This window comes from Gekko japonicus, unplaced genomic scaffold (assembly GCF_001447785.1).
Source record: "Gekko japonicus isolate JY-2015 unplaced genomic scaffold, Gekko_japonicus_V1.1 scaffold961, whole genome shotgun sequence".
In the NCBI taxonomy this organism is placed as follows: domain Eukaryota; kingdom Metazoa; phylum Chordata; class Lepidosauria; order Squamata; family Gekkonidae; genus Gekko; species Gekko japonicus.
In genome coordinates, this window is record NW_015175384.1 from 122,809 (window position 1) to 142,212 (window position 19,404).

Here is a 19,404-nt window from a genome sequence, read left to right on the forward strand (position 1 = left end):
CGGGGGGGGGGGGGGGGGATGCGCAGGGAGAGCTTGTACCTGTAGGTGGGCCGGGGGGCCCCTGCAACTTACCTGGCTGCTTCTTGCTCCTCGTAACCCGACTGAGGGCTACTGGGAGCAGGGGGTGGGGCTTGTTGCATGTGCCCGCCCCCTGGGCTCCTTACTGCCGGAGCTCCGCTCCTGTGCGCTCCTGCAGGAAATGACCCCTGATTATGTCAAGTTCATCACCATTCTTAATCCAGTACTGTTCGGCTTGAATGCTGTGAATGTTGAATTTTTCTGGCCCCTGGAAGGCATCGCAAATGTGGACGCAAAGCATGTAATTTGTCATAATCTTGAGGAGAACCAGGGATTACTGGTGGTTCCTGGCCCACGGTTTAAGAGCCCCTGAGCTAGACTGAAGCAACTCTTGGTACGGACGCGGCTCCTTTGACACACAGACCACTGTGACTTCTTAAGAAGTGCAGCTAATTCTTACGCAAGAAAATAAACCCGTCTCTCTCAGTTCCTCCTTTCAAGAGCAAAGTCCTGAACCGGTTCTCTTCTCTGTGATATTTCCAGCATACTTTTGTTGGGCTGCCTGGCCTGACTCGAACCCTGGCCACTGAACTGTTGGACAAGGTGAACAACCCGGACAACCACCCCCACTATAGCGAGCCGGACGACGATGACTTCGAGGTGAGCTCCTCTTCTGGCTCTTCCCCTTGTCTGTGGTAAAACCAAAGAGTTTCTGGTGATTTCTAGAACTGCGTGATGTCACTTCTGGGGTTTTCGCTGGAAGAGACATTCTTCCCTCTGCTGCTTGGAGCCGTGGCAGGCAGGAAGGGCTGCTGGCGGGAGTATAACAGAAGGCCTCTGGAAAGGGCATGAGAGGAAAGGATTAAACACACTTTCTCTCCTAGCAACCCTATAGAATCACAGAATCATAGAGTTGGAAGGGACCTCCAGGGTCATCTAGTCCAACCCCCTGCACAGTGCAGGAAATTCACAAATACCTCCCCCTGCACACCCATAGTGACCCCTGTTCTCGCCCAGAAGATGACAAAAAAACCTTTCCTAGAATTAATTTTTTTAAAAATACACACACAACAGTGGGAGGGCTTCTGGAATTCTGGCCCCACTGGTGGACCTCCTGATGGCACCTGGGTTTTGGCCACTGTGTGACACAGAGTGTTGGACTGGGTGGACCATTGGCCTGATCCAACGTGGATTCTCTAAGGTTCTTATGAGGGAATTGGATAAACGTATGGAACAGAGGTCCATTAGTGGCTATCAGCCACAAGGTATAGGGGCACTTTCTCTGGGGCAGTGGTGCGCTGTCTTCTTGGTACTTGAAGAGTGGGAGGGCTTCTGGAGTTCGGGCCCCACCGGTGGACCTCCTGAGGGCCCCTGGGTTTTGGCCACCGTGTGACACCGAGTGTTGGACTGGATGGGCCCCTGGCCTGATCCAGCATGGCTTCTCTCATGTTCTTAAGATCCCAATTGCAAATCTTTCATGCCTCAAACAATTTGGGCCCTAATGTTCAGAAATCTAAATGCTGAAATCAGGTGTCTTGTCTTGGTCTTAATATCTTAGTTTTGGGCCTCAGATAGGCAGCTGCGTCTTGTGCTTCTCTCGCTTGCGTGAGGCTTCCTGGCACCTGACATGTCCCTTTCTGGCCCCGACAGCCTCACCCGGTCATTCGGCCGACCATCCGCTCGACCAACCGGAACATCCGAGCAGAGAGGACGGCCTCGGAAATAAACTGTGAGTCTGTTGTGTATTTTTTAAAAGGAGCGCCGCAAGGACGATTCCATGTCCTTCCCAGGAAGGTTGAGCAGAAAACACCCTCTCTCCTCCTTGACCCGAGAGGACCCTTGCAGAATCCCCCCTCTCTACTGTCACTTTCTGTGGCACAGTGAAAAGGGTTGGGGGAGGAGGCTGTGGGCGTACCCCTCCGTGTGTGCTGGACTTGAGCATCTCCTCAGGTTCCCAGAAGGCCCTGGGGCTGAGGCTTGGGCGTGCCGAGCCTCCGAGCCAGACTAAGCCTGACAACAGCCACAGGTTCTTACAGTGGCCACCAGCGCCATTTCAGAAGGAGCCCCTCGCCTTGTTGCTTCGGCACTTGAAGAAGAAGACGAAGAGATTGGATGTATACCCCGCCCTTCACTACCCAAAGGTGTCTCAGAGCGGCTTACAAGCTCCTTTCCCTTCCCCTCCCCACAATAGACACCCTGTGAGGTAGGCGGGGCTGAGAGAGCTCTTGACAGAAACGGCTCTTTTTCAAGAACACCTCTTATCAGAACTTGTGACTGACCCAAGGTCATCCAGCCAGGTGCAAGTGGAGGAGTGGGGAATCAAACCTGGTTCTCCCAGATTAGAGTCCACGCACTCAATCACTACACCAAACCGGCTGACAATGCATGGGGGAGAGAGGGTACAAGAGCTAGAGGGCCATGGCAATTTTTAGAGAATCACAGCAGCTTCTACAATGGTGGCAACCACAGAATGGACCCGTGGCCACCGTCATGTTTCGTTAAGCCCTCAGATGACAGCAGCGAGAACAGTGGCTTGCATCCAGAGCCAGTTTGGTGTAGCGGTTAGGAGTGCGGGCGCTAATATGGTAGAACCGGGTTTGATTCCCCACTCCTCCTCCACATGCAGCTGCTGGTGTGACCTTGGGTCGGTCACAAGTTCTCTTAGAGTTGTCCTCTCAAGGGCAGTCCTCGGGGGAGCTCTCTCAGCCCCACCTGCCTCATAGGGTGCCTGTTGTGGGGAGGGGAAGGGAAAGGAGATTGTAAGCTGCTCTGAGACTCCTTCAGGTAGTGAAGGGTGGGGTATAAATGCAATCTCTTCTACCCAAGATGCTCAGTTCAGTCTATGAAAACAAAGCAGTATCTCCGCTGAAAATAGCTAGATTAGAAGTCCAGCAGCCCCTTAGAGACCAACAGGATTTTCGGGGCATGAGCTTCCAAGTGTCAAAGCGCCTCTCATCAGACTCTCAAGAGCCAGTTTGGTGATTGGAAAGGGCCAGTGATTGGAGAGGGGAGTTTGGTGCAGTGGTTAAGAGCACGGACTCTAATCTGGGAGAACCGGGTTTGATTCCCCACTCCTCTACATGCAGCTGCTGGTGTGGCCATGGGTCAGTCACAAGTTCTTTCAGAGCTGTTCTTGAAAAAGAGCAGTTTCTGTCAAGAGCTCTCTCAGCCCCACCCACCTCACAGGGTGTCTGTTGTGGGGAGGGAAAGGAGATTGTAAACCGCTCTGAGATTCCTTTGTGTAGTGAAGGGCGGGGTATAAATCCAATCTCCTCCTCTTCTTCTTCTCTCGAAAGCGCGTTCCCCCTAGATCTCGTTGGTCTCTGAGTCGCTGCTGGACTCGCATGTGTCTCTTTGGCTGCAGACCAGCACAGCTACCCCCTGAAATTCCGCGCTTAAAAACGTTTCTTGGGGCCGGAGAGTCTGGTTCTGGCCCAGCGCCCGCAGTAATCTAAATAGCTGCCGTAACTTAAGATCCCAACTCCAGAGGAAGCCGTTCTTCTGCGGTTTGGGAGAACACACTGTGAAAAACCCTCTCCGTGTCGCTTCACCCGCTTCTGAGAGGCGGCCTGCCGTTCCTGGTTCCGAGCCAGTACTTTATCTGCCGAGAGGCAAAATAAAACCACTCGTTACCAGCCGCTCTCCGTTTCTAACTGGGGTGAGCCCCCCCGAATGTATTATGGGGAGAGGGGCCGTGGCCCAGTCATCGGGCATCTGGCTGGCATGCAGAAGGTCCCAGGTTCAATCCCCAGCATCTCAAAAGGACCAGTCAGTGGGTGATGTGGAAGACCTCCGCCTGAGACCCCGGAGAGCCGCTGCCAGTCTAAGTAGACACTACAGGCCTCGGTGGTCCGGAGGTCTGATTCCGTATAAGGCAATGTCATATGTACATAGGTATAAATGTATGGCATGCAGAAGATCCCAGATTAAATCCCCGGCATCCCCAATTAAAAAGGACCAATTAGTTGGTGACCCTGGACAGCTGCTGCCAGTCTGAGTAGACAGTAGTTACCCTGATGGACCCAGGGTCTGATTCAGCCTGACAGCTTCACGTGTTCAAGATAGCGAAGGAAGGGGCTGTGGCTCAGTGGTAGAGCATCTGAGGTCCCAGGTTTAATCCCTGGCATCCCTAGTGAAAAGGACCGGGCAGGAGGTGATGGGAAAGACCTCAGCCCGAGACCCTGGAGGGCGGCTGCCAGTCTGAGTAGACAGTAGTGGAGTCCCAGGGGTCTGATTCAGTACAAGGCAACTTCATGTGTGTCTTCATGAGGCGAGGAGACTTCAGAAGAGCAGATCCTTCAATCGGGGGTCCTTCAGAGGGCAGCGGGCTGAGGACCTAATTTCGGAAGGGCGTGAAAGCAAACCAGCACTTTACCCGACCCACACAGAACTTTTATGAGGTTCCTCTGTACTGCTTTTATGAATACTGTCAGTGGCGGGTGCTGGGAGGTGGGGAAGATCTATGCCAGGGGAATTCATTTCAAGTTGTCCCTGCCTGTCTTACAGTTGACAAGCTGCAGTTCGAGCCGCCTCTAAGGAAAGAGACCGAAGCGAGGGATGAAATGGTATGGCTGAGAATTTTTGTTTTTCCACGTGGTTAAAATTGTGGGCTTTGTTCGGTTTTAAACAGTAATAGATCAAAGTGCCGTGACCTGGGTGGCCCGGGCTAGCCTCAGGCCCGTGGCCAGGATTTTGTGGCTCATGGGGCAGATTTTTTCCCTGGTGGGGCTGAAGTTCTCAGTGCGGAAAGAAGAGCAGGGTGGAAGTTGAACAGAGCTTCGAGGCAGTCTCTTCTCTCTCTCTCTCTGAGTCTTCTCAAGCTGTCTGTTCTACATAGTTGTTCTTAACCATTTAGCCAATGGAAAGCTATTACCAGGATAGATCTCTAAATTCAAGGCTGTCAGCCACTTTAGATGACAGTTCTCAGCTGCTGCAAGTTAAATCACTTCTGCCAGCCGAAGCAACAGTTCTGATAACAAGCTTGCAGGTGGTGGTGGGGGATGACTTCTATAGTCGAGAAAGCTAACGTTTAGGCAGAAGAACTCTCCTAAAGGAGACCAGTTTCTTGACACAGAGTTAGAAGGGATCCTAGAGGTCACCCACTCCAACCCCCCCTTGCTCAGTGCGGGAATTAGTCATCGACAGTATCCCACTCTGCTTAAAGGAGTGCATGACTTTTTTAAAAATGCTTTAAAATGATTGAAAAAAGCATTTACGGGAGAAATTCTTGCGGGGCTGTGCCTTTAAGGAAGGGGGCCGAGCCCCCCAAAGCCCCACTGCAGCTACAAGCCTGGCTAGCCTGATCTCATCAGATCTCGGAAGCTAAGCATAGCCAGCCCTGATCAGTACTTGGATGGGAGACCACCGAGGAAGTCCTGGGTTGCTACGCAGAGGCAGGTAGTGGCAAACTACCTCTGTTCTTTTGACCTGACCTGGATGGCTCAGAGCCTCAGACTAACCCAATCTCCTCACACATTGGAAGCTAAGCAGGGTTGGCCCTGGTTAGTACTTGGATGGGTGAGCCCCAGGGATGCCTGGGGTCGTTCTGCAGAGGCAAGCAGTGGCGAACCACCTCTGTTCATCAATGCCTTGGAAACTCTGCAGAATCACCATTCAGCTGCGACGATGGCAAAAAAAGGAATCTTAAGAGTCACTCTGATAAAAACACAGTCAAAGGGTGGAAGGCTGGGTGGTGGTGGGGAGTCGTAGAGGTCCCACCCCTTGCCCTACCAGCAGTGGCAACAGGGAGTCCCAGACATGCCTCCCAGCTGCCCCAACAGTTCTTGGTTGTTCCCTGGCTGCGGGAACAGACCGGCAGGGTCTGCCTTGAAGCTGGGAGGGGACTCGACCCAAGCATGGCACAGCGCTGGGCAGCTGCTTCGACTGGGCTCCTTTAAAAGGCTGCGCCGGCTAGGCACTCCGGCAGAACGGCGTGGCTCATTGGAGAGTCTGCATCAGAAGCTCTAGGAAGTCTGGAGGGCCTGGAGTAGATCCCACCTTTGAGTCGTGCTCCAAAACGGCTGCCCTCTGGCTGCGCTGTACCCCACCGCACCAGGGAAGAGACACCCAGCACACCGAGAGGCTGACAGGCGTATCGCATCCCCCGTCCGTTACTGAAGGCTTCCCGGCCTGAGAGTTCTGGTCCCACGTGGCTTGACAACGTTCCAGGCTTGGTGCAGAGAGCCAGTTTGGTGTAATGGTTGAGAGCGCGGACTCTAATCTGGGAGAACCGGGTTTGATTCCCCCACTCTTCCACATGCAGCCAGCTGGGTGACCTTGGGTCGGTCACGAGTTCTCTCAGAGCTGTTCTCTCAAGGGCAGTCCGTGAAAGAGCTCTCTCGGACCCACCTACCTCACAGGGTGTCCGTTGTGGGGAGGGGAAGGGAAAGGAGAGTGCTCCAAGAGTGAAGGGCAGGGTAGAAATCCAATCTCCTCTCCTCCTTTCCTTAAATCCTCACCTTCCCTGTCTGCAGTTCACTAGTGTGATGTGACGTCCATTCCGTCATCAGCGGGCTATGCTAGGCCTCGTTTGGGTGCCCCAAAACAGAATTTGGGACTGAGACACGCCCCTCTAGTTAGTTTTATTATTACAGTCACACATGGAATTCACTGCCACAGGAAGTGGTGGCGGCTACAAGCATGGACGGCTTCAAAAGGGAATTAGATAAGCATATGGAGCAGAGGTCCATCAGTGGCTATTAGCCACAAGGTATAGATAGGGGCTCTGGGGCAAGGGATGCTCTGTCATCTTGGTGCTTGGGGGGGGGCACAATAGTGGGAGGGCTTCTAATGTCCTGGCCACACTGCTGGACCTCCTGATGGCACCTGGGATTTCTGGCCACTGTGTGACACAGAGTGTTGGACTGGATGGGCCTTTGGCCTGATCCAACATTGGCCTCTCTTATGTTCTTAAGACCAGCATACAATACAAACACAGTATGAAAAGGAAGGAAAAAAACAGAGATAATATACAGAATAAAATCTAAGTTTAAAAACTTGTAAAATGCGACTCCCGCAATCTAAGAATCAATGCACAAAACTCAGCGACTGAACGTGTAGTCTCCGCATTCTTATCTGATCGAAGGCAGTGAAGTCTTGCTTTGTTCATATTGATGTGACCAGGTAGCCTATCAACTAATGGGGTAATGATTTTAAGACGAGCCTCTCTGTAGAATGGGCAACTGAAAAACATATGCTCTACCGATTCGACCTCGCATTAAGTGCATGAACATAGCCTTTCAGGGTAGGGTTTTTTTATTATACCTGCCCTGAATAACTGCAGATGGAAGGGCAGAACGTCTGGCTAGGGCGAATGCCCTTCTAGAGTTCTTTCCTTCCACTGAAGTCAGATATGTAGCCGGCTCAATGGTGCTTTCGATAGTAAGCACGCCCCTCTAGAATTTCCGGCGGCAGCAGCATCCCATGCTGTCCCCGGTGAACTGTGGTCTTTTCAGTCATCTTGCCCTTTGGAGCAGGTGCTCATCTGCCGGTTTGTGCCTCCACAGGTCGTCGCCGCCGGCGCGCACTTTGCTTCACACTGGAACCCTTTTGTTGACTACGGGAGCAGCGCCAAGTAAGTATCGGCCGGCACGGCTTCGTCAATAAATAAACAAGCGTAAGCTGATTTGTCTGGGGGGGGGGGCAGAATCAAGATGCTGGGTTGGATCCAGCGTCACAGCTGGAAGAGGCAAGAGGCACCGATGATGTCTCCCCCCACCCCCCGCAGTGCAGCCTCCCAAGTCCACACAGGTCCCATGACCCAGGGAATGACCCTTCCGGCAGCCCGGGGGGATCCGGTCCTCTGACCAGCTGCTGCCCTGCCGCGAAAGAAGCATTCACTAATCTGCCAGCATGCTTCCTCTCAAGCTGCGGACAAAAACAAAAGGGAAAATACGCAGTAAGAAACTGTCAACACAAAAGAAACAAAAGGTGCGATGGAGTAGCGGACACACCTTAAACAGGTAAATTTATATAAATACCATATCATCCTGAAAACGTCTCCAACGAAACATATCAAACCTCAGAAGGAATAGCCCACAATTTTGCAAGTGAATCAAAAATCGAAATGAAGTTCAAAATAAATATACAGAAACTCAGTCGATGCTGAAATGAAGAATGTAGCATAGGACGATGGATACCAGCCATTATAGACACCGTCTTGTGCTACATTCTTCATTTCAGCATTGACCGACTGGTTGATATATTTTGGTATATTTTGTTGGAGACGTTTTTAGTATGATATGATATTTTGGTGTAGTGGTTAATCTGGGAGAACCGGGTTTGATTCCCCACTCCTCCACTCGCACCTGCTGGATGACCTTGGGCAAGCCGTAGTTCTGATAAGAGCTGTCCTTGAGAAAGAACCGTTTCTGTCAGAGCTCTCTCAGCCCCACCGACCTCACAGGGTGCCTGTTGTGGGGAGGGGAAGGGAAAGGAGATTGTAAGCCGCTCTGAGACTCCTCTGGGTAGTGAAGGGCAGGGTATAAATCCCATCTCTTCTTCTCTTCTTCTAAATTTACACATTTAAGGTGTGTCCACTACTCCATTACACAGTTTCTTTTGTATCAAGCTGCAGCAGCGAAAGGCCTGCTTTGCCACACAGTCTCCCCCCTCCCGTAGAAGCCACTCCCCCCTGGTCTGGGCCTGCGGTGTGTGTGAGGAGCATCATTGAGCCCGCAGTGAAAACCTTCTGTGCTGTAACTGCTGTGACTAATGTGTGCATCACGTTGACCTTCCATGTGTCCCCGGGCACCAGCTGTGGTTGGGCAGGCAGCCATCTGTGGGCTAGCCCCCGACTTGGGGTGGCCCATCTGGCATCGGCCCCCCCCCCCAGGCCTTGTTCGTGGTGGCTCCGGCTCTGAGGAGGTATGGCCCCCCCCTCCTTGGAGATCTTCAGGAGACCCTGGAAGGCCGGCCGCTTTGCCAGGGCTTCGGTGGCAGGCATCTCTCTCTCTCTTTTGCGTTAAAAAAAAAAACTAGTCAAGGTCCAAATGTTAAACATCAATAGGTAGAAGAAGAAGAAGAAGAGAAGAGGACATTGGATTTATACCCCGCTCTTCACTACCTAAAGGAGTCTCAGAGCGGCTTACAAAGGCCTTTCCCTTCCCCTCCCCACAACAGACACCCTGTGAGGTAGGCGGGGCTGAGAGCACTCTGACAGAAACTGCTCTTATTCAAGGACAGCTCTTGTCAGAACTACGGCTTGCCCAAGGTCATCCAGCCAGGTGCAAGTGGAGGAGTGGGGAATCAAACCCGGTTCTCCCAGATTAGAGTCCGCGCACTCAACCACTACACCAAACTGGCTCTCAGTACTAACCAGGTATAGACAAAAGTGGACGTATTCATTTCAAAAAACATATCAAAACCTTATAGGGGCCCAAATAAAGCTTCATAAAACAAAGTGATAAATGCACAAAAAAGAACCATCTATGACCCGACTCGTTTCGGCCCACAAGAGCCTTTGTCAGAAGTCAAACAGTACAGAATGCGACAAAGCCCCTTTTCCACTTGTAAGGCAGGAAACAATTGATAGAGGACCAAAAGTTCCAATGTGGAATTGAATGACAGAGGGGGGGAAAAGAATCTGTTTGCGGGTTTACAAATGTATCTGGCATTGTGTCAGAAGCCGATACATACACTGGAGATAGTAATATTGTCAATATGTACCTTCCAGTGCAAGTAAAATCGCCGTCAGGGCCAGCGGGACATCAGTATGCCCTTTACTCGTTTTCTACACTTCCTTTGGAGGTCTCTGAGGTGCTACCTGACTTGCGTCCAGCTGTCCTCCCGCAGACCGACGACACGTCTGGCTTCTGACACGACCGCCCGGGCTTGGCGATGTCGCTGGTGCCTTCGGGCCACTCTCCTTTGTCAGCCAACAGCTTTGCCGTAGCCTTTCCCCTCTTTTATTTCCTGTGTGCGGCTGTTGCGCTCTGCGGTGACATCCCCTTATCTGTGCGAGGGGGTGATAGACCGACGCTTGGCCTTCCGTGCGGCTTCTGGCATAATCTGAGCTTGTTCAGGCACAGTTGGGTTCAGAGGAAGTACGGAGGGGCCAGAGGTCCAGTAGCGATGCATCGGTCACCTGCGCTGACAGTGCGGAACTCGTGACTCGTTCAGGGGACAGTCCCGCCGCCCCGTCAAATGAAAGAGAGAGAGGGAGAGAGTATCTGCCACTCCCTTCCAGCTCAGATTCTGCACTGCAGTGTAAACAGGAAATGCTTGGGTTTCAGAGGCCTGGAATTCTGGATAATGTCATCGCCCTGCCGAAAGAAAGGAGTCGTTTGAGCTGCGGCTTTGGGCTGCTTCCTGGGCTCTCTGGCCCGGCCAGAAATAACACCGCGCCGATTCCGAGCCTCCGTTCAAGGGTCGCCTCTGTGGGAGAGATCCCCAGGGCGCCAGCCAGGCTCTGGCGAAGGGCTGTAGAAATCTTGTTTCGGTGGCAGTGAACTTTGCAGGCAAACGAGTTGTTTCGTCTTCCCTCTTTCACTCCCTGCCCCGGTCCTTGTGTTAGGAGCTCTCTGGATCTTTTTGGGAGCAGATGTATTTATTTACTCACTCCATAGTCTGCTTTTCTTACATGAGTCGTGTCACTCAGGGCTTTTTTTGTAGAAAAAGCCCAGCAGGAACTCATTAGCATATTAGGCCACACCCCAATGTTACCAGAAGTGTGGTCATCCAGCCACACCCACCTTTTGCTTCTTATTCTCTTTACCTTGTTTGTTGTCCAAACCCAGGGCTTTCTTGTAGCAGGAACTCCTTTGCATGTTAGGCCACACACCCCTAATAGTAGCCAATCCTAACGAGTTCCTGCTGTTGGGTATGGCCTATTATGCTAATGAGTTCCTGCTGTTGGGTATGGCCTATTATGCTAATGAGTTCCTGCTGTTGGGTATGGCCTATTATGCTAATGAGTTCCTGCTGTTGGGTATGGCCTATTATGCTAATGAGCTCCTGCTGGGCGTGGCCAACTCAGGAGCCAGCCGGAACTCCGTTCCTGTGCGTTCCTGCACAAAAATAGTCCTGGCTGTCACTGGTCTGAGTGCTAGGGCCTCTGTCCGAGTGCTAGGGCCCCTGTCCAGTAACGTCTTCCCCTGCGTGTCGTAAAATACTAGAGCTTAAAGGCATCCAGTGAAGCTGATGAGCTTTAGATTGAGGACGGACAAAAGGGAACACTTCTTTACGCAACGATCGATTAAAATGTGGACTTCGCTGCCAGAAGACGCAGTGATGGCCACAGGCATGGACAGCTTTCAAAGTGGGTTAGAGAGACTCGTGGATGATAGCTTTATCCCCGGCTACTGGCCATGGTGACCAAAAGGAACCTACAAGTTCAGAGGCAGTCAGCCTCTGAATCCCACAAGCTGCTGCTCAAAAAACAGGATTGAGTAGATGCAGGGGAAATCGGGAAAAGCTGCGGAGCAAAATGCGGGCCGCGCAGCACATGGTGTGAAATTGACACTCGGGGCAAAGGGAGGAACGAGCACGGAGCAGCAGCTTGTGGGAAATCAGCCCCAGTGTCAGGAGGCAACATCAGGGAAGGCCTCTGCCTCTATACCCTGTTGTTGGTGCCCCTCCAGAGGAACTGTTTGGGCAGTGTGTGAGTCAGGATGCTGGGCTAGATGGACCGCTGGTCTGATCCAGCAGGGCTCTTCTGATGTTCTTATCAGGGGAAGGCCTAGGCTTCTATGCCCTGTTGTTGCCCCTCCAGAGGAACTGGTGTGAGGCAGGATACTGGACTAGATGGACCCCTGGTCTTGGTCAGCAGGGCTCTTATGTTCTAATGAAAGCCTTAGACTCTGTGCCCTGTTTGTTGGCTCTCTTTGGCAACTGGTTGGCCACTCTGTAAGACAGGATGCTGGAGTAGATGGACTACTAGTCTGATCCAGTTGGGCTTTTCTGATGTTCTTATCAGGGGAAGGCCTAGGCTTCTATGCCCTGTTGTTGGCTCTCCAAAAGAATTGGTTGGCCACTGGGTGAGACTGGATGCTGGACTAGACGGACCACTGGTCTGATCCAGCAGGGCTCTTCTGATGTTCTTATCGAGGAAGGCCTCTCTCTGCCCTGTTGTGGGCCCTCTGGCAACTATGTGAGGCAGGATATTGGACTAGATGGACCGTTGGTCTGATACAGCAGGGCTCTTCTTGTGTTCTTACGAAGGCCTGGGCCTCCCTGCCCTGCTGTTGGCCTTTCAAAGGAACTAGCTGGGCACTGTGTGAGACAGGATGCTGGAATATGTGGACCACTGGTCTGATCCAGCAGGGCTCTCCTGATGTTCTCATGAAGGCCTCGGCCTCTATGCCCTGTTGTTGGACCTTCAGAGGAACTGGTTGGCCACTGTGTGAGACAGGATGCAGGACTAGATGGACCCCTTGTTTTGATCCAGTAGAGCTCTTATGTTCATATGAAGGCCTCGGGCTCTGTGCCTTCTTTGTTGAACCTCCAGAGGAACTGTTTGGCCACTCTTGTGTGAGACAGGATGCTGGACTAGAGGGACCCCTGTTCTGATCCAGTAGAGCTCTTATGTTCATATGAAGGCCTCGAGCTCTGTGCCTTCTTTGTTGGACCTCCAGAGGAACTGGCTGGCCCCTGTGTGAGACAGGATGCAGGACTAGAGGGACCCTCACTGGTCTGATCCAGTAGAGCTCTTATGTTCATATGAAGGCCTCGAGCTCTGTGCCTTCTTTGTTGGACCTCCAGAGGAACTGTTTGGCCACTTTGTGAGACAGGATGCTGGACTAGAGGGACTGTTGGTCTGATCCAGCTCTCCTCGATCCCACTACCCAGCCCGTGTTGTTGTTTTTTAAAATGCTTTCTTTGTTCTTAATTTTATAAACATTTTATCTAGGGCACCTCTTGCCAAATTTGGCGATGGCCACGAAGATACTGAGGAGTGAGTTGACGGCTTTTTAATATTTGGCTTTCTCTCTTTTCTGCCTCTTGCTTCTTAAAAACAATTCAGGTGACCCGTGGATTCATGGTGGTGTTCCTGAAAGGGAGGGGAGTTCTGGGGGGGGGGGTGTTTGGCAAGCGCTGTCAAAAAAAACCCCTCCTTCCCCCCATTTTAACAAATAGAGAGGGAAATGCTGAATTTGAGTCCGGCACCAGCTTGGATGCCGACAAGACTTTCGGGGTATAAACTTTGAAAGTCAGAGCTTTGGCTCTTGAAAATTTATATCTCCCCAGCAGAAAAGTCCAGTAGCCCCTTAAGAAGACTAACAAAATTTGTGGCAGGAGTTTACAGTGTTCCCTCTAAGCTGAGTTAGTGTGAGCTAGCCCACAGTTTTCTAGCCTCTGGCTCACACATTTTTGTCTTAGTTCAGGAAGCATGGCTCCAGAGCAGATTAATGTATGCAGTAGCCAAATGGCTCGCTCACCACTTTAATGCCCGTCGCTCACAAAGGAGAACCTTTGCTCACCAGACTCCACAGCTTAGAGGGAGCATTGGCCAGGGATGAGCTTTCATGAGTCACTGGTATCTGAAGAACTGAGCCGTGACTCACTAAAGCTCATCCCCTGCCACAACTTTTTCGTTGTGGTTTGTGTGTGTGCGTGCGCACGCACGCGTGGCTGGACGTCATGGTGACTTCTGGCAACCCCCTAGTGGGGTTTGGACGTTTCAGAGAGGTGGCTCAGTTGCTTGCCCCTGCCTCCCAGCCCTGGTATTCCGTGGAGGTCTCCCTTCCAGTTACTTGCCAGTGTCAGCCCTGCTTAGCTTCTGAGATCGGGCTTGCCCGGGCTATCCAGGTCAGGGCCCCTGCCACCAATTTTGTTAGTCCTTACGGTGCTACTGGACTCTTGCCCTTTTCTGCTGCTACGGACAGAGTAAACACAGTTACCCGTCTTGTTCTATCCCCTCCCAAATTTTGCTGGTCTCAGTGGTACTGGATTTGAATCCAGCTCTTCTCCTGCAGACCAACACGACAACTCTCCGAAACTGTCTCCCCAGAGAGAAACGGTCATGATAACGAAGCCCTTTAGGACTCCTCCAGTTTCTGGAAGCTTCCTGGGGGGTCGGGGCGGGCTCCTCCTTCCTGCTGGCATGGGCGCCCAACGAGCTCTCAGGCACAAAGCGTTCGAAATAATGTAAATCAGCGGATGAATCATGACACACCATCTGGAATGCCGTTAACACGTCGTCCCAGAAATTTGTGCCGGAGAAGGGCTTTGAAACAAACAGCCATCTGGCGGAATAATCCTGGTTCCTGGGAGGGTAGCAGAAAGATCCCAAGGAGGGGAACGTGCTTTTAAAATTAGAATTCTGCACTGACACACACACACACCATCACTAACCCCGGCTCGATGAGCTCCGGCAATCAACACATGCAACTGCTTTGTAGTGACCCCAGACCCTTGGCCCACCGACATCAGTACTGCCCACACAGACTGGCAGTCGCTCTCCAGGGTCTCAGGCGGGGGTCTTTCCCATCACCTCCTGCCTGGTCCTTGTAATGGAGATGCTGGGGACTGAACCTGGGACCTTCTCTGTGCCAAGCAGAGGCTCTACCCCTGAGCCAGGGTCTCAGGCTGAGGTCTTTCCCATCACCTCCTGCCTGGTCCTTTTAACTGGAGATGCCAGGGACTGAACCTGGGACCTTCTCCATGCCAAGCAAACATTCTACAACTGAGCCACGGCCCCCGTGGGTGTTCCAGGAGCCCCGTAGCCAGACACTGGGCCCTGGCAACTCACCTTAACAGCAGGACAGGAAACCATTCCCAGGTTCAGTCCCCGGCATCTCCAATAAGGATCAGGTGGTAGGCTGTGTTCCCTCTAAGCTGAGCGAGTGTGAGCTAGCTCACAGTTTTTGAGCCTCCGGCTCACACGTTTCTGTCTTCGCTCAGGAAGGACGGCTCCGAAGCAAACTAATTTATATAGCAGGCAAATCGCTCGCTCACAAACGTAATGCCGGTAGCTCACAGAGTAGAATTCTTGATCACAGGACTCCACATCTCAGAGGGAGCATTGGTTGTAGGCAGGGGTCATTTCGTAGAAAAAGTGGTGCAGGAGCTCATTAGCGTAACTTATTTGCATATGCCACACACCCTGACATCACTGGAAGTGTGTCAGAAGGCAACACTCACCGCTCAGGCTCCACTGGACTGTTTTGGATTGCTAGTTATTCCGGGGGGGGGGACACACACACAAAGATCTGCCCTCACAGAGGAGGGAGAGCTTGTACCGGAAGGCGGGGGGGGGGCTCTGCAACTTACCCGGCTGCTTCTTGCGCCTCGTGACCCGACTGAGGGCTGCTGGGAACAGGGGGCGGGGCTTGTTGCATGTGCCCGCCCCCTGGGCTCCTTACTGCTGGAGCTCCGCTCCTGTGCGCTCCCGCAGGAAATGACACCTGGTTGTAGGTGATGAGGAGGACCTCCGCCTGAGACCCTGGAGAGCCACTGCCGGTCTGAGTGGACAGCACCGACTTCGATGGACGCACAGTCTGATTCATGTGGCTCATTACCCAATACACAAAAACTGGGGTTGCGCTTGAGCTGGGCCTGGAAAACAGGAACAGTTTCTGGTCGATAAAGGCACTTGGAGCTCACATACCATCTGTATTGTGTGGGATCACGCAACCCTGCCAGACGGTACAGATTTTTGTTTGCGGAAATGCAAAAGGCCGTTCCTCGTCTTTGGCACTTTCTGGGGGACGCAGTGCATAACAGATAATCGATTATTTGAAGTCAGGGGAATCCCAGGAGAAAGGTCTGCATGTCTAATCCTACTAATTTTTCCCGTCTTCACTTACCTAACTCTTTCAAACGTTTACCTGTTGCGACTTTGATTCTGAAAGAAATAACCCTGTTAGGCTGCCTTTCGAAATGGTGAGACGCCCTGTGCCAGCTTCAAATAAAGGCTCTCTGTTGATCTCTCTTTCTCTCTCTTTTGCCTTCCAGATCAACCCTGAAACGGCCGGGACCCCCTCCTCTCCCTCCGAAGGTGAGTCTGTGCAGTTACTTAAAGATGAGCTGGCCAAATATATATATTTTTTCCACTTCAGTGTATCACTTGCAAAACTTAAGTCCTGTAATTTTCCTGGCTACGATTTGTCAAGAAGCATGTGTTAGTTATATTCTCCTTACAAGTTGCCAAGTAAAATCTGAACGCAGCATTTTAATTTATGTGACAAGAGCATCTTGTGGCAATTTTTTTTTTAATTATAGCATAAAGTTTTGTGAGCCAGACTCTTAATTCCTACGATGTGTTACTATAATTTGGGCTGTTTCCATGCATAGTTGTTGGCCCTCGTTTGATGATTCTGGGAAGAAGTTGCTTCCCTACACCAGTGTGGTGTATTCATGAACCTCCTAGGGTCCTCTTGGCTCTTCTGCATAACTACATTACAAGAGCCCTGCTGGATCTGACCAGGGGTCCATCTAGTCCAACTTCCTGTCTCACACAGCGGCCAGCCAGTTCCTCTGGAGGGCCCACAACCGGGCAGAGAGGCCGAGGCCTTCCTAAGAACATAAAAGCCATGCTGGATCAGACCAGTGAGGGTCCATCGAGTCCAGCATCCTGTCTCACCCAGTGGTCAGCCAGTTCCTCTGGAGGTCCAACAACAGGGCACAGAGGCCGAGGCCTTCCCCTGAGAAGAACATCAGAAGAGCCCTGCTGGATCAGACCAGTGAAGGTCCATCTAGTCCAGCATCCCGTCTCACACAGGGGCCAACCAGTTTCTCTGGAGGGCCAGCAACAGGGCATAGAGGCCAAGGCCTTCATTAGAACATCAGGAGAGCCCTGCTGGATCAGAGCAGGGGTCCATCTAGTCCAACATCCTGTCTCACACAGTGGTCAGCCAGTTCCTCTGGAGGGCCAACAACAGGGCATAGAGGCCGAGGCCTTCCCCTGATGTTGCCTCCTGACTCTGGGATTCAGAGGATTAGGGCCTCTGAATGTGGAGGTTCCCTTTAGCCACCGTGGCTAGTTTTCCTCAGACCCGCTTTGTGGATAACCCCTCATGGCTGGCTGTTGAAACCTGGTGCTTTGGGAGGCCCAGAGATCCAGTGGTTCAGATTGAAAAGTAGGCGTGATGTCTGTCTAACTCTCTCTCCCTTTCCTTCTCCAGCCCAGGCTCAGTATTTACCACGAAGATAACCTCGTGGACGACGAAAAGTCCCAGACGATCAAATACTGCCCCGACTCCCAGTACCAAGGGCCACCAGCGCATCGGAGGCAAAGCATCCCGGTCTGTGGGCCTCAGTTGGAGCCCGCCCCACTCGGCCTGACCAGCAGCGTCAGCAGCCCCGGCCTCCTCACTGCCAGATACAGCGACATGGGTAAATGGCGTCCTGACCTTGCCGAGATGGTCGGTTCTGTACTTGGGTGCAGCTCTTCTGCGCCTGGTTATCGATTGATGCCGCTTCTGCGCAGCCTCAGTTCTTCATCCAGCCACCAGAAGGCTTTTCGGGATCTTTAAAATAATAATAAAAGGTAAAGGTTCCCTTGCTCGAAAGCCAGTCAAATCCAACTCTAGGGTTGCGGTGCTCATCTCCGTTTCAAAGCCGAAGAGCCAGCGCTGTCCGAAGATGTTTCCGTGGTCTTGTGGATGGCATGACTAAACACCAAGGCGCACGGTGTCTCAAGTGGTTAAGACGCTGAACTGCAGGCTGTGGAAGGTCAGTAGTTCAGCAGTTCGAGACCCGGGTGCCGCATGACAGAGTGAGCTCCCGTCTCTAGTTCCAGCTCCTGCCAACCTAGCAGTTCGAAAGCAAGAAATTGCAAGTAGATAAATAGGTACCACTTTGGTGGGAAGGGAACAGCGTTCCGTGCGCCTTGGTGTCTAGTCCTGCCGGCCACGTGACCACGGAAACGTCTTCGGACAGCGCTGGCTCTTCGGCTTGGAAACGGAGATGAGCACCGCAACCCTAGAGTCGGGACTGGACTGGCTTTTGAGCAAGGGAACCTTTACCTTTACCTTTACTAAAATAATAATAATCTGTGACTGACATTGTCTGATTCTGCACTGGCTTTTCCCTGCGTTGTTTTACGAAACTGACATTGGAACAAAAATTCCCCTCTGCATTGCATGTTGCTTTCACTTCCTGTGATCATCGGATGTTATGGTAGCTTCCACACTGCATCTGCCACTGCATACGGGGCTGCGGTGGCTCAAGTGGTTAAGACGCTGAGCTGCAGACCGGACGGTCGGTAGTTCGGCAGTTCAAGACCCGAGTGTGCCGTGTGACAGAGTGAGCTCCCATCTCTGGCCCCAGCTCCTGCCAACCTAGCAGTTCGAAAGCAAGAAATTGCAACTTTATGGTACCTTCTGCGTAGATTTATGGCTGTTTTATGGCCCTTCAGGGGTGACTTTGCAGTCAGTACAGGCTGTTGGTATTTGGATGTGGTTTTGAGCGGCACTTTTTCCTCCCAGTTGAGAAAATGTGGAGCGAGCGCAAGATGCAGAATCGCCCATTGCTACAGCATTATAGTTCCATTGCGCTATGTCAATTACAGATACCATTTAATGCCCCCTAGTGGCCGGAGGGTGAGCGGAAGTGACTGCGGGGGACTGAAAAGGAAAAATGGCACTGATACGGATAGAGTCCTAAAAAAAAATCGCGCCTTCTTACCCACACTGGAGCAAACATCCTTTGACTCGGATCTTTCCCAAAAAACCCTCCCCAAGCAGATTTTTTGAAAGATTGCCGCAAAGGAGGGGGGGAGCTAGAAAGTGCATGGACGGACAGCGGTGCTGTGGGGATGCTGGGAAGAGGACCGTTCCTGTTTGGGAGCCGCAGTGGAGTAGACCAGCCACGTGGAAGGAGCCGGACATGCATCCCAGGACGCTGCTCTTCAGGTCCAGGACTGGACCCTTAGCCATTCACGTGTAATCTTTTGGTCAGAGAGCCCAGTACAGCTGCACGGGAGTGCAGAAGGTGTTTAATCAAAACCCTTTCAAGTGGGTCCCGGGGGTGGTCTGTAAATGGAAGGAAATATGTCAGTTGGCAGACATCGAACTCAGATAGCAGTCCATAGTATAACAAACTTTTAAAACATAGAATCATAGAGTCGGAAGGTGCCGCAGGGGGCATCTAGTCCCACCCTCTGCTCAGTGCAGGATCTGCCTAGACCAGGGGTGGCCAAACTTGTTTAACGTAAGAGCCACATAGAATAAACATCAGATGTTTGAGAGCCACAAGACATGAACAAATATGACACACACATTTTTATTGGGGGGAAAAGGCAAATTTGGTTCTATTAATGTTACATTGATAACTTTAGATGGGGAGGGAAGGGAGAAAGAGAGAGAGGAAGAAAGGGGGAAAGAAAGAAAGGGGGAAAGAAAGCAAATAGAGGGGGGAGGGAGGGAGAGGTGGAAAGAAAGCAAATAGAGGGGGGAGAAGTGGAAAGAAAGCAAATAGAGGGGGGGAGGGAGGGGGGGGGGGAAA

At 52.0% G+C, this 19,404-nt stretch overlaps 1 protein-coding gene across 4 annotated transcripts in view; it reads left to right on the forward strand.

Annotated features, from left to right (window-relative positions):
- MAP4K5 (mitogen-activated protein kinase kinase kinase kinase 5) overlaps nucleotides 1-19,404 on the forward strand; it is a 159,601-nt gene that overhangs the window by 105,069 nt on the left and 35,128 nt on the right. For 3 of the 4 annotated variants that reach the window (XM_015425604.1, XM_015425605.1, XM_015425607.1), the window contains 7 exons: nucleotides 562-678; nucleotides 1,669-1,747; nucleotides 4,525-4,583; nucleotides 7,524-7,591; nucleotides 12,866-12,910; nucleotides 15,913-15,955; nucleotides 17,082-17,292. In XM_015425604.1, the coding sequence (XP_015281090.1) occupies nucleotides 562-678; nucleotides 1,669-1,747; nucleotides 4,525-4,583; nucleotides 7,524-7,591; nucleotides 12,866-12,910; nucleotides 15,913-15,955; nucleotides 17,082-17,292 (622 nt within the window). The remainder of the gene's footprint in view (nucleotides 1-561; nucleotides 679-1,668; nucleotides 1,748-4,524; nucleotides 4,584-7,523; nucleotides 7,592-12,865; nucleotides 12,911-15,912; nucleotides 15,956-17,081; nucleotides 17,293-19,404) is intronic. The other variant, XM_015425606.1, reaches the window with a different exon arrangement.